The 13,912-nt window shown below is 33.8% G+C and overlaps 1 protein-coding gene across 2 annotated transcripts; it reads right to left on the minus strand.

Annotated features, from left to right (window-relative positions):
* Positions 1 to 1,411: 1,411 nt before the first annotated feature.
* Positions 1,412 to 11,636, minus strand: LOC105344229 (suppressor of fused homolog). 2 transcript variants are annotated; one of them, XM_011451932.4, is made up of 9 exons: positions 11,267 to 11,636; positions 4,547 to 4,681; positions 4,213 to 4,361; positions 3,661 to 3,962; positions 3,305 to 3,488; positions 3,102 to 3,180; positions 2,672 to 2,945; positions 2,369 to 2,437; positions 1,412 to 2,178 (listed from the first exon to the last, which is right to left on the minus strand). In XM_011451932.4, exons 1-9 carry the CDS (start codon positions 11,473 to 11,475, stop codon positions 2,107 to 2,109), a joined length of 1,473 nt encoding a protein of 490 aa, XP_011450234.2. In that variant the 5' UTR covers positions 11,476 to 11,636; the 3' UTR covers positions 1,412 to 2,106. The 2 variants fall into 2 exon arrangements, with proteins under 2 accessions (XP_011450234.2, XP_011450235.1); XM_011451933.4 differs by lacking the exon at positions 11,267 to 11,636 and adding an exon at positions 5,324 to 5,481.
* Positions 11,637 to 13,912: the final 2,276 nt, after the last annotated feature.

Consider the following 13,912-nt stretch of genomic DNA (forward strand, 5'->3'; position numbering starts at 1 on the left):
CAAGGAGTGGACATAACTAATCATCTCTTTATTCTGTGGAATCATTAGATTTCGTGGTGGCTCAATTTTCATGGAATTCGTGGGTACCTTTTATCCACGAATTTACATCCTCCACGAACTAATAAATTGAAGTAATAAAGTCATGTTTCCTTTTGTAGATATAAGAGAATACACGAAATTACGTCCCCACGAGCCTGTAAAATTCTAGCAATCCACGAAAATTGACCCCCACGAAAATTAATGATTCCACAGTATTCTAAGAGGGAAATCATTACAGACGTTTGATTTTTTTCACTACATTTAAAGTTGAAAAAAAACTCAAGAATGATATTAAAACCACAGTGAAAATGGTATCATCAATGGAAAACGGAAAACTTATCGGACAGCCCTTTGCAAAAACTGTTTGGCTATTGTTAAACAAAAAACACAAGCACTTTAAGTAAATTAATGACATTTTATTAACTGAATGAAGAGTATTACAATATATAACAAAATGATTAACATAAGACACTATTTGTTGAACAACTAGACGTACACAGAAGCTGAAATGAATCTAGCTTAAACAAAATTGCTGAATTGCTTCTATATTAAAATCACGACATCACTTTACCTCAGAGTTCATTCTTACATTATTAAATAACAAAAAAAAATATTCAAATCATAACAACTCATTAAAACAAAAGGTTTCTCGTGAAATGACTAAACCACTGTAAACACACCCTAAATGAACTTTAATTGTAAATGAAAAAAAAAAAGATAACATTTTTTGGCAATCACCTTTCATAACATCAATATGCAAATAAGTTGGAAAATGATGCAATTATAGAAAGCAATGTCTGAAGATGATAGAAGCCCTGCTCCAAAAATGAACCGAAATCAGGCTCTGCGAAAATCTGACCGCCCATAAAGAAACTCAGAATGAGGTGGATCTCCAAAACCAAGGAGTTAATGAAACGAAAAATACAACATGGACTGTAAACTGAAAATTAAGTTAATAATAAAATAATAATAATAAATACAAAATGGGTGGTTTAAAACCACTCTGTAAAACACTACAGCCAAATAAAAGCATGTACATCAACATACTTTACAGACTTCCATGGAAAGTAAAATGATAAGAAAAAAGATCAGGACCAAATTATTGATTTCAATTGATCATGTATACCGGTAAAAAAAAAATACTATTAACAACTTGGTACAAGTTTCATCAAAAACAGAAATGTCTCTTCCACTGAATGAAATGTTATAAAACATCTATTTGGCAGTTGATCCAATTTGTACAACCAAAATTTCACAACTTTTAACAGAAAAAAACCCCAATTTCTACAACAATATTTAAGAAAAGAACAATATTCTTTGCACATGGGGAAAGGGAGATGCAGGATTTTAATTCTTTTTAAAAAAAATTCAAAAATCAAATGATGAGGTACGTCAAAGTTGACCGTGCTTCTGAACAAACAGGCCATGCTGATCATGGACAGGCTAATTGTCCCAATAAGACTTTTAGCACTACTCTAATTGGTATGCTTGTCAAATATCTAAACTAGCCATCCAATCTTCCATCAGTTTGTACAGAAAAAATTTCTGATTCACAGTTTCACAACCTTAAGATAAAATAGTTTTCAAAGTTTCAAATTCCAGTCCTGAATTTCACACATACCGAATGTTACGACAGTCACACCACGTCTTATACCGGCCTCCCACACCATTCCACCCACAGCTCTTGCCCCACCCACACAAAAGTACCCACTTCACAATATATCCAAGGTACCCAACAACACTTGTGAATAAGAACGGTCTCTCCACAAGACAGGACAGGTTGCGTAAAAAACATTGACTGGATACAATCACTTAATACACTGTATTATCGGACTGCCTATTTCTGTTCAAATATCTTTGACAGCATGTCACGTTATTTTGTTTTTTCCTTCTCTGGGCAAGGTTTGCCCTTGTGGCACATGTTAATACTGAGTAATAGAACACAGTCAGTAATCTCAGATGATATGGTACGTGAGAAGTCATCTTGGAGGTATCGAACCCTGTAGCCTTCCTCAAAATTCACACCTCATCCTCAAAGTTCAAAAGTTCACGCCTCGTCCTCAATGTTCACACCTCGTCCGGGAGGATGGTGATCATCAGACGCCTCTCTGGCCAGCTGTAGGTTTTTGGACACATGATCTATGAAAAACAAACAAATCCAGTGATATTAAACTGATCCATCACTATAGTATCTTGTGTTTAACACAAGATCAACATCTTAAGTCAATTGTGACAAAGGCCATATTGCATAATGTTTAACACTATAGAAGTTTAGAATATGGAATAATTTTTTTTTGATGAACTGAATTTTCTTTTTTTTTTGTCTTACCTCATCTGGATGTACAAGTTCCTCTGTGTCTACAATCATTTCTTCAATGAAATCATCCGTCAACAGCACCTGTGAAAATAAACAGTGAAGGGGGGGTAATTCAAACTTCCAAACTAAAATACCAAATGTCCTAAATAATTACACTCAAGTCATTCTTGTCCTAAATATTTGCACCATGACCAGTTCCAATAGACAAAATACATTACTGTAGAATAAAAGTTCTTTTAAAGTTTGAAAATCAAAGGAGGGGAAGTGAAGTTGTTGAGTAAGGTCTATTTTTAGAACATGATTGTTTACACGTACCTGTAACCAAGGACCATGTGCAGCAAAGGGGTGGTTCTCGTCAGCTATAGATCCGTTCACACTCGTTGAGACCAGAGTGACCGCTGTGTCATTCAGCGCACTCATGAACGTGAAATGTCGGCCGTGGCGAAGCCTCCCCTTCAGAGCTAGGGGAAGAAGAGATCCAGCCTCCAAATTAAACTTCAAGTGGACAAAGTCCAGTGTTCGTGTCCTGAGCAGTTCTGTTGGTCCCTCACTGCTTCCTATGCTGTCAAAGGACTGTTTTCTTCTAGTACTGGTGTAAAAGAAATAAAAATTCTGATTAACATTTTCATTTTTTTCATTTTGAGAACATTAAAGCAGACTCATTTCAAGCCCTGTTGGAACTTTAAAGAAATTCCGTTTTTTACTTGCTTTAATCAAGAAAGTAAAAGAACAAAATTCAACTTACTTGTCATATTCAAACTCCCGTGAATCTCGTCGTGGAAACTGTAGTCCCTTTTGAAGGGTTGCTTTTATTTGTTCTGATTCTGAATAAAAAGGAAAAATACATTATCAAATTTGAATAAATTTCAGATTTAAGGCTAATGAATAAGCAAACTGCCTATTTGGCTCATAAATTAGAAAGCAAAGTTTTCTATCACGTTGTATTACCAAAATCGGAAATTCTGGGTCTGTCTATTTCATTGCTGTTCCTTCGCTCATCAACTGTCCTGTTGTCCTTCATATCCTCATTGTAATAATCGTCACCGTTTTCGCCTGGCTCTTCCCAAGAACACCGACTGTTGACTCCACTCAGGTTTGAGCCTTCAGTTTCAATTCCTTGTTCCACTTGGTCCTGTAAATCACATTCAAATCAGTAAATAAACAGATAAATTGTTACTCCTACATTTATTTCAGCGCTCCGTTTATCTCTTTTTTTTTGCTTAGATTAAAATACTTCACATTACAGTTGCTGTGTATATACTATACGCTGAAGATTGATTGATTTAAAAAAAAAAAGTTTTTACCTGCAAATGAGGTTCTACTTCAAAAATTGTTTCCCCTCGCCTCATGTCTGTGATAAGCCAGGGCCCTCCTGCACAACCCTGTGACCTGATTAACTCAATGACCCCGGGGCCATTCCAGTGCTGGGCAGCCCTTAACTCCTCCTCACAAACGCCGATGATCTGGACAAAGTTGACGACTCCAAAGGGCGTAGTGATGGGCAGGAGTTGGGCGTCCTCAGCCATCAGCATGTGCTGGATCCGCGACTCGCTCCCGTCCAGGGGCATGTGCCAGGGGACATGGTCACCACTGTATAGGATGTTCTCTGTGTCACAGGGAAAAGAGGGAGTCAGTAAGAGTCAAGATAGAGTAAAGTCTTTTGTTGACAATTCTTAGCTTAGTTAAGTTTAGGTTGAAAGAAACATATTGGGAAAAGACTCCATATGAAAGGAAGCACTCTATGATGATGTTAGTTCATTATTTAGTTTTTGATAAACATGAAAAACGATAGACATTGCTCATTTTGTCAAAAAATAGACTTGAGACCATGAATTTATTAAATATCTGATATTTACCTGTTTGGAATACATATCTGGCCAGCGCTTGCATGAGGGTAGCTGGCCAGGTAGGGGGGTTTGTCTCCCCACTCTCCCGCTTCAGTCTAAATGTCAGTTCAAATCCAAACCCACTTGGACCTTCGTTAGTATTGCACCTAAAGTTATGGCTGAAAGAACAAAAAAAGTTATAATTGAATTTTTTAAAATGAACTATACTTTAGAACACCAACTATTTAAAATATGAAATAAAAAAAACCCATAAAGTATAACATCAGACACTTATGAAATTTTAAACTGCAATCATGAGAGAGAGAGAGAGAGAGAGAGAGAGAGAGAGAGAGATTGTACTTACTCATGGACACGTCCATCACCATGGAGATCAGACAGACCGTAGCTGATGTAATGCCAGTGAGGGGGAATGCCCCGGTTCTCGTCCCCAGGGTTGGCATACATAGAAATGTAATCAAGGGGGTCCGGCCCACCCAACCTGTGGAAGAAAACAACAAATAATGAAGAAAATCAGATAAAAATATGGGAGTTTTTATTTCATTTTTTCATTTTTAGGAAAATCAAATGCATCCAAGTTGCCTACATTTTTTTTTTTAAAATTAGAATAAACCAACTTAGTATTTCATACGGTAGATAAGAATGCAAAGAAAATGCTTCATTTTTCCCTTAGAATGGGAAAAGGTCAATTTAATTATGATACCAAACATATAACCAAAGTGAATCAATAACCATATTATATAATTTAATATTTGCTTACAACATGTTCAAGAATATTCTATGCGCAATGCAGTTTTTTAATCTACATTTTAAAATTTCACGCAAGTACAAGTCTTGTTTGGTCAAATTTGACATTTTACCAAATTGTGGTCAAAATTCCAGCTACTCGAAGCGAATGACAAAAAATTGAGTTCGTAAAAAAAAAAATTTAATTATGGCAAAAAAATCAAAATTTACTTGAATAAAAAAAGAAAGATATTGGTAAACAAATTAACAATTTATACTAAAAATAACAGACCGCTAAATCTCCATTAATGTCAATCTAAATCACTTCCATATTAATTTCATTCAAAAATTTTTTTTTTCCTTTTTCAAAGAAATGTAGAAAACCACTTGCAAATACCTTGCGACTAGATATGGTTGTTTCATGATGTGTTTTCCCAAAGAGAAAAGTCCACTCAAATGAAGATATTAGATTAAATGCATTAAAATATAAGTCCCGTCTAACAGCAACATGCTGTGCGTCTGCTTTCTATTCCACAAAATGAAAAATATTCCCTCTCCAGCGTCAACATTGAAAGTAGGTCACCCCCACCAAAAATTTAAATGTCAACATTTTCAATACACCATCTCCCAAGTGGCCAACACCTACCAATGATTAAAGACCCCCTACGGCTGCTTAGTTGTGGTGATTGCATCGATAACATTCATACGTAGGTAAACGCTCGAATACCTGAGCGTTTACACAGGCGATCCGAGCCGGATCAATAAAGGGGCCCCCATCGAGACCACCTCCCTTACGGTGAGAAAACAAACCCAGTGGTGGTCCCAAACCACACGCCGGTCATGAACAGCTATCTCTAACTCAGTCTATTCCTCGCCTTAAATTGACAAAGCATTATCTGCGGAGAGATTTATTCCTATAATTGACTTCAATGTGGATTGCTCTAAAACACTTTATGGGATGAAAGCACTTGTGACACCGCCATTCAGAGGAATGTAATTCATTTTTTTGGACATTAACAATACGAGGTTTATTACCATTTCTTACCCCCTTGCTGTGGACGGAAAACTACGGTCTATTTTGTTGAAGTGTCGAACTACTACAGACGAGAACCCCAATAAATATTTTGTTTGACTGCAGGGACAACTTGTCTATGAATAGAATGAAACACGCGAGATGTTTGTGCAGATTATTAAATTCCATAGATTTGAATACACCAGTGGATTATTCAGATATGATGGTACAAACTCCGACTTCAACACATAATGTTATTGGATATATCGGTTCATGTATAGCCCACAAAATACATGTACATGTACCTGACAATGTCTTTGATGAATCCATTGATTTAAGAATAAACAGCAATTTGAAAAGTTCACCAGGTGAACTTTTTAACATTACAGTTTATTACTTATATTTATGTTTGAGAAAGAGAAATCGTTCAGAACTATTAATATTATCTAGATTTTATGCTTATAATAATCCAAGCGACAAGCGATAAGTGCGTGCTATGATCATTGTGACGTCACGAAAAAATTCATACAAAATTGAACGTTTTTTCGTTATTCTATAGGTTCATATAAGGAAACATATTTGCAAATGTAAATATAAGAGTGTGATGAAATATACAAAACTGTATGAGAATACTCTGTAATATGTGCAAACATTTTAAGTCTATCAATTTTTAAATTAAAATTACTGCATAGAAAATTCAAATGAATATAAATAACAATGGCCTCCAAATAATATCAAACCATAAAAAGATTTGCTAAAGATTTTTTTTTATTGTAAAATTCATATATTTCACTGTATACAAGTTCTTTAAAACTGCCAATAATTTCATTTTTGCCCAATCGCACATGAATATTAATATTTTACCCCCTTTTAATAACCATTAATTACTGGCCATCTTCAGTTGTATTTAATTAAAGAGAGGTACATTGTAACAGTTGTATATAAAGAGAGATAACTCTATCTTTGAATTGGGGGCCCCAATTTAAATTAATGAGGGTGAAATGGATAGAAATACAAGAACCTGTAAACATTGACTGCTTCTAACAAGCATAAAGTAGGATAGTTCACATTTATAAAACCGCTACTGTTAGAACCAATTCTATACTTCAACTTATCGTACTTCTAAGGGCATGAGATAATACACCAGTACATGTATACATGTAGTATATAATTTTCATTACAGTCCCTATCAGCTAAATTTAAGAAAAATCTTTTTTTTTTTATAATTGAACAAAAAAGTAGGATCTACAGTGTATGAGAAAAATATAAAGTGACTATAATTTTCAGTTTTTAAATTTGATTGTATTCATGTATCTGTAAACCATTGCCTGAAATTCATCCCACCACCTTTCTTGCAAGATTTTCATAGTTGATGCCACCTTCCAAGTAAGATTCTCAAAGCTGATAATTATATTCACTTATGAATGCGTGTGGTATCCAATATAATTAAAGATCTAATTGTTTTAATGAGTCTGAGGTATACATGTGAACTACAGATTACCTAGTACGTGAAAGGAAACTCTCCGTGGGGTTCAATAGCACAACAAAGAGATGAACATATATATGTATATATATATACACACGTATTATTAAAATATGATTTACGACGTCTATATATATTAACAAGTTTTCCTCACGTAGATAGACAGTTAATTTGCGTCAGAGGGGGACGGGTGGGTCTGAGAAGTGACCTTCGGGGGTTTGTAAGTGTCGTGTTTATCGCTGTAAAGTTTTATAATATATTTCATCAACAGTTGGAGAGCTAATTAAGAAACGATTACTAAAGAATCACCTTCAAGTCAATAAATGTGGGCAGCGTTCCACAGCAGCATCAAAGCCGTAATAACATCTATAATAATTAATAATGAACCATTTGTACCAAGGTACCTGTCTAAATTTTCAATCACAAATAGATATATATGTAGGTGGTGTAAGGAAGTAACTTTATTACGTAGATACAGGTCAATAAAACTATCTCTGCAATCATTTTTTATTATTTTCCGCTCAACAGATGTTCCTACGTTTAAAAAAAAACATCAAACACATATTTCACACTGAATTACGACAAATCTACCAGTAATCTAAATAGACATGTTACATACAAAAGAAAAAAAAGTTAGCAGTTTAAAAGTGAATGTCTTACAAAATCTTGTGTCACTGATCTTGGAACAGAAGTTTCTTCGCCGAGCGAGAGCACCATTGTCTATGATTCATAATTGCGGCATATTCAATTTCAACCTGAATTCATATTGACGTCAAAGACGTATCAGATTATCAGCTGTTTGTATACCTCATGTCCCTGTCATCTCATTGTTCAAAAGCTCCAAACATATCTGACTGGTATTTTACTTTTGTATGATAATTTACATCACTGAATCGTGGTCTATATGATCTTATGCCATTAATACTAGGATTTATATATATTTATGTCTACTGCATTCTTTCTTTTTAATTTTTTTTTTTTGGAATTCCAATTGTGTTCATACCACATTAAATATGGCAAAACCAAATCACAATCGAACCAGTTTCAATCAATTTGCAATTGTCCACCAATGAACATATGCATCCTTCAAGTTTTTAAAATCTGCCTTCAAATGTTTATTTAGGAGTGTTCAGTTCATCAAGTGCCAGGAAAAAAACCAAAGAACCGAAACCCTATGATAAGTAATATGTACATCCATTGTAAAAATGGTGTATTATTTGGTTGACCATGCATTTAGATTTTTGTAATCTACAAAAATTGGCTGCATTGTGATTGAACAACAGACAGACTTCAGTGATCTTACTTTCTATGGATAACTGAAGAGATTCGTAGGTGTAAATATTAACAATGAAATGCTTTTTTTTGGGTGATTCATTTGCACTATGAAGGTGATGATCAGTGCAGAAAAAACTGTAGTAATTTTTTTCTGCAATGATAGTAGAAACTACATAATTTATGTACCTTCATACCTGCATTAACCACCAAACATGCCAAAGAAAGTATTTCATTTCTTATTAAGAACAATTTCAAAATTGTTGTCAACTTTTTTGGTCCCTTTTCTCCATTGGAAGTGGAAAATATCATGTCTAAAATTTAACCCTATCATCATCATGACCATACCGTATTTTCAAAGATATTCATGACAGCCTTTCAGAGCCCAGAAGTACCCAGATGTCAACCATTCCCCATCATACTTAAAGTTAATCTGGTGCCCAAGGATAACAGGCCTAGTTGACATCAGAACATAATACATGTAGTATTCCAGCACTAACATGAAAATCTGCTGTTACAAGTACACTGTATCTCTCAAGTTCATAATTTGAATGAAAAAATGATAACAAACTGACATGGCCTTGAATTCTTTAAGGGTATAATAATGTTACACATTTGTAGTGTCCTTTATTTATAGGACGATACTGTAGATTTCTCTACAAATTGATACTGTTCAAAAGGCAAATCATGTACGGTAAGTGGGAAAGTTCAAATAATTCTTAAAACATTAAATATTTCTGGGCAATCGGATTTGACTGTCCTCACTTTCATAGCTCTAGAACAAGAGCAAATCAATCTGAATCATGTGTATTCAAATCGATTTAATGTGTCAAAATCAAGGGTCACACAGTGAATGCCAAAAAATATTATCTACGGTATACTGAATGGCAAAAGTCCAGGTTCAAAAATCCATGTCAGAATGGTCCTCATCGAACCGGTGCCTGCTAGCATTTAACAATCAATAAATGGGGGGACTTGTTAATATTTGATTTTTTCAAAGTCTAATAGTCAACCCTTCTTTTTCTTGTAAAAAAAGGAATGACATTGAAAAGGACATACTCATCAAAATCTAAAATTAAAATCAAAGCCACTGAATTAGTCAACTTTTCTTTTTCTTGTAAAAAATGACATTGAGAAGGACATACTCATCAAAATCTAAAATTAAAATCAAAGCTACTGAATTGCACAGTAAAAATTCATTTTGGCAATGTGCATGCAGCTCAATCAAATTTGTTAATACATGTAGTGCTTATTGTAAATCTTAAATATGAAAATGCACTTTACAAGTTAATTCAGGCTCCAATGATTACGTCAATTTTTTTTAAACGTAGCAGTCTTCTACTATGCCAAAAAAACAAAAACACTGTAACAAAACTAATCAGTTTTCTTTAAAAAAAATTTCATGTCTACACCAAATCAACCAATTTAATTGTAATTAATGCTTGTAACACTTCAAAAGATCTTTACCAACTAGACACTCATGAGCTGTCATTGATAGATTTGATAAACATCATGTATCAATGCATTGCTGATGCAAATTGTTCTTATACAATATGAATACATTTCTTACTTAAAATATGTTTCTTAATTTGTGTTTCATAAATTAATCATAAAAATGAAGTATTGTCCAAGGTTAATATTAATTTAGTTGACAATATTGGTAAAGCTAATAAGCCATCACAATTGAATATAGGATGAATGGATTTTGACTGGAAGTGAATTCCTTTAGGTTAAGGTAAGAGTAATGAATTTGACCTCACTGTAAGTATATGAATTTGTTTAAAGGTTGTAGCTTTGTCTCTGTAACTGTGTTTTAGTGTATTGATACATCATTCAATACTTTTAATGATCCAACTTTATATCAATATGAATTGTTCATCAATGACAACTCTAGCAGTGAAATTCAACTCTGATTTCATGTCAATGTCTACATCAATGTCCGTATTAGCCCTACTTTGTCACTGAGCAATTCAGCAAATTCAAAATGTAGTTTATTTAAAATGATAAGTTAAGTTATGACTTTGTTATGAAACTTGATTAAATATTATAACAAACAGGCCAACATAACTCTAAGCAATCAAACATCCAGCATGGAAAACTATTTCTCTCTTCAGAAAGTCTTTCTACGTAACCAAGTACTATAGGATCCGATGACAGCATAGTCGGAACAAAGTAGTATTAGTAGTGTGACAAACCTGTGGGTTTGGACTACAGGATAACAGATGGTTTCTTAAATCTTTCTCAGTAATTTCAATCAGAAAATCATTCTTAATGTTCTTTGACATTTCGATTGTGCTATTGTTATAATATATATTTCATCATAAAAAATTGTCAATGAGTTTTAATTTTTCCCATGGCTCTATACTAAAAGTGCCCTCATTAATAGTTATTGACACCGACATAACCTAAGCATCTTTCTGTTACGGTATTAAATGTTAATTCGTGAGTTTTATATGAATTTGATTAAAGATATTTCTTTTTATTTTAAATGACATGTGCATTAGTTTGTAAACATATCTGCCATATTGAATCAATGGCATTCTTAAAATTTCACATAAAAAAAATATATTTACCAATATTTGACCAAAGCGGTGACTTGCAAAGGGTTAGGTTGATCGGGGTACGTCCGGCGACATGCATTGTATATGGCCTCTAACCCCGGCGGCGTGACGGGGATAGAGGATTGTGAGTAGTTGGAAGAGTATACACTTTCCCGATCGTGTCGATCGTCCATGTTGTCGTTCGGCTGTCCAACACAATCCCAATTACTTTGGCCTCTCATAGGTTTAAATAAATATGTAATCTTCTAATCTAGTATTATTGGTCACATATTTCCATTAAAGCTGGATCTGTATCCCAGTTTTTCCAAGGAAAATAAAGGACGGTCTCTCCTTTTCAGAAGTTCGACATTCCCGAATCTCATAAACTGGTCCTCGTAAATTTTTGGCTAATACACGCAAAGGAGCACTGTGGAATGAACTGTTATAATATATTAAGTTTTAGTAAATTTTATTCGAAAGAAATTTTATAAGCAAGTTTAAAGAAAGTAAAAACAAATAAGTATGTCCAATATCAATATTGTTATGTCTGAGCATTTTAAAAATAACTTTGTATTTATAGCAACCTTTGTTTCAGAAAATTCGTTACGGAGAACCAGCAAAGACCACCCATGAAATCTCGCATGATCTCGTTAATATACTATGGGCGGATCAAGTGGGATGTTCCTGCCGCTCTTAAATGATTATCACGAAAGGACACACCTCTTAATTTACCATTTTTAATGATAGTTGGATAAGTGACATTTTATGAAGTTTGTCTTGTAACGATTTTTAGCTATTTAATTCTACAATTATTTTGAACGAATGATTTTAAAAACAAAAACCATATTGGGCCTAAATATTAACGTCTTTGGAATATCTAATGAAATATAAGAAGTTTCTTGTTTTGAAATTAATTGCCCGTACTACGTCTTTGACATATACGTAGTATTGAGGAGGGGGGAAGGGGGTTGTCAGGCAGTACTGAACTGAATGTCTAAGTGAGCTTTTCTGATTACCTGTTGTCCGTCGTCCGTCACACCGTCTCAGTCTGTAAAAATTTCACATTTTTTATTTCTTCTCTAGAACAACTGCACTGGACCAAATGCAATCAATCTTGGTACAAATCATCCTTATTAGAAGAAGATTTTAAATTGTTAAAATAAAGGCCCAACCCCATTTTATACGGGAGAAAATCACAAAACAGTGAATATAGGGTGTATGTCTTTAAAAGAACCCGACTGCACCAGAAATCTACAGAGTAATGAAGATTATAAATTGTTATTTAAACCGTGACCAATTTTGAATTTTCAATTGTTAAAACAATGACCCCAGGCGAACACTGCATGGCCTGTACCCGGTGCTGATTGTAATTAAGGAGGCTGGATGGTCAACACATTAACCATCAGATCTACCTAAAAAAAAAGAAAAAAGATATGATTTGTATAGTTGTAAACTATTATTTAGTGTTAATTAGTGTTATCTAGTGTTGTTTAGTGTTTATTGTTCCATATGTTTTACCATTTCAAATTTAGGTGTTTCCCTATATTTTTGTATAGAGTTCTTCCTACAAAGGATATATAACGCAGTCTTAAAATGGCCACGTATATTACATAAATTGATTGCATGACGTCGTTTATCAAGATATAGGCCTAAATAATAATACTAATCACTTTTATAATTATGAAACTTTGGGGTGGTAAAACTTGTTTCTAAATTCCATATAGCCAATTAGCGCATTTTCTTACGCATGTATTTCACCAACTATAATTAATCATGTTAATAAGTAAAAGACACAAACTTCCTATGATGATCAAAATAATAGTTCCCGATTTCTTATTGGTTAACGGCTACAGAAACATTGATGCTTGTCATTTGAAGATCAAAGGTTTTCAAACACTCGATGTCTCCCACCAAGCAACAAATACATGTCTATTCACATTATGCAATGGAAATTTAACAGTTACATAATACATTCGAATAAACGAATAAATAAATAAATAAAAATACATCTACCGAGTATGATTCCCTCTATTTCTTACGGAAAGTTAAAGTTAATTCATAGCTCTATAGTATGGTGGCATAGATCTGCCACCACTTGTCAGATAATTATGTCGACTTGTCAGATCTTGATGTCGACATGTCAGATAATTATGTTCACTTGTCAGTTCTTTACTTAAAGTCGACTTGTCACTTATTCACGTGGTTAAGAATTCAACACTTTAACCTTTCCACGCCCAATTTGTGCCATCCATTTGAAATAATATTTTTTGACAAGTCGACATAATTATCTGACAAGTCGACATAATTATTTGACAAGACGACATAACATCTGACAAGACAACATCATTATCTGACAAGTTGACTTACAATATGAATGATAATTTTCTTTAAACTAGTGGCTATATTATTTTTTCTGTCATATAATTATGTTAACCTGTCAGATCTTTATGTCAACTTGACAGATAATTATGTTAACTAGTCAGATCTTTATGTCGACTTGTCAGATGATTATGTAAACTTGTCAGATATTTATGTCGAATTATATGGTATTATGATGACAAGTAAATGGCAGTTAGTGGCACTAACACGCTTTGACAACAAAATGTTGAGTCTCTAAAGTCACTATGGTTATTTTCTGACAAGTCAACATAAAGATCTGACAAGTTAACATAAATATCT

This window comes from Magallana gigas, chromosome 8, assembly GCF_963853765.1.
Source record: "Magallana gigas chromosome 8, xbMagGiga1.1, whole genome shotgun sequence".
Classification (NCBI taxonomy): Eukaryota; Metazoa; Mollusca; class Bivalvia; order Ostreida; family Ostreidae; genus Magallana; species Magallana gigas.

Coding starts and splice junctions, on each gene's coding strand:
- LOC105344229 (XM_011451932.4), bottom strand. CDS start 11,475: ATGAGAGGCCAAAGTAATTGGGATTGTGTTGGACAGCCGAACGACAAC. Junction 3,963..4,212: donor CAGATATGTATTCCAAACAG/GTAAATATCAGA, acceptor CCTGTGACACAG/AGAACATCCTATACAGTGGT. Junction 2,946..3,101: donor CGGGAGTTTGAATATGACAA/GTAAGTTGAATT, acceptor CTTTTACACCAG/TACTAGAAGAAAACAGTCCT.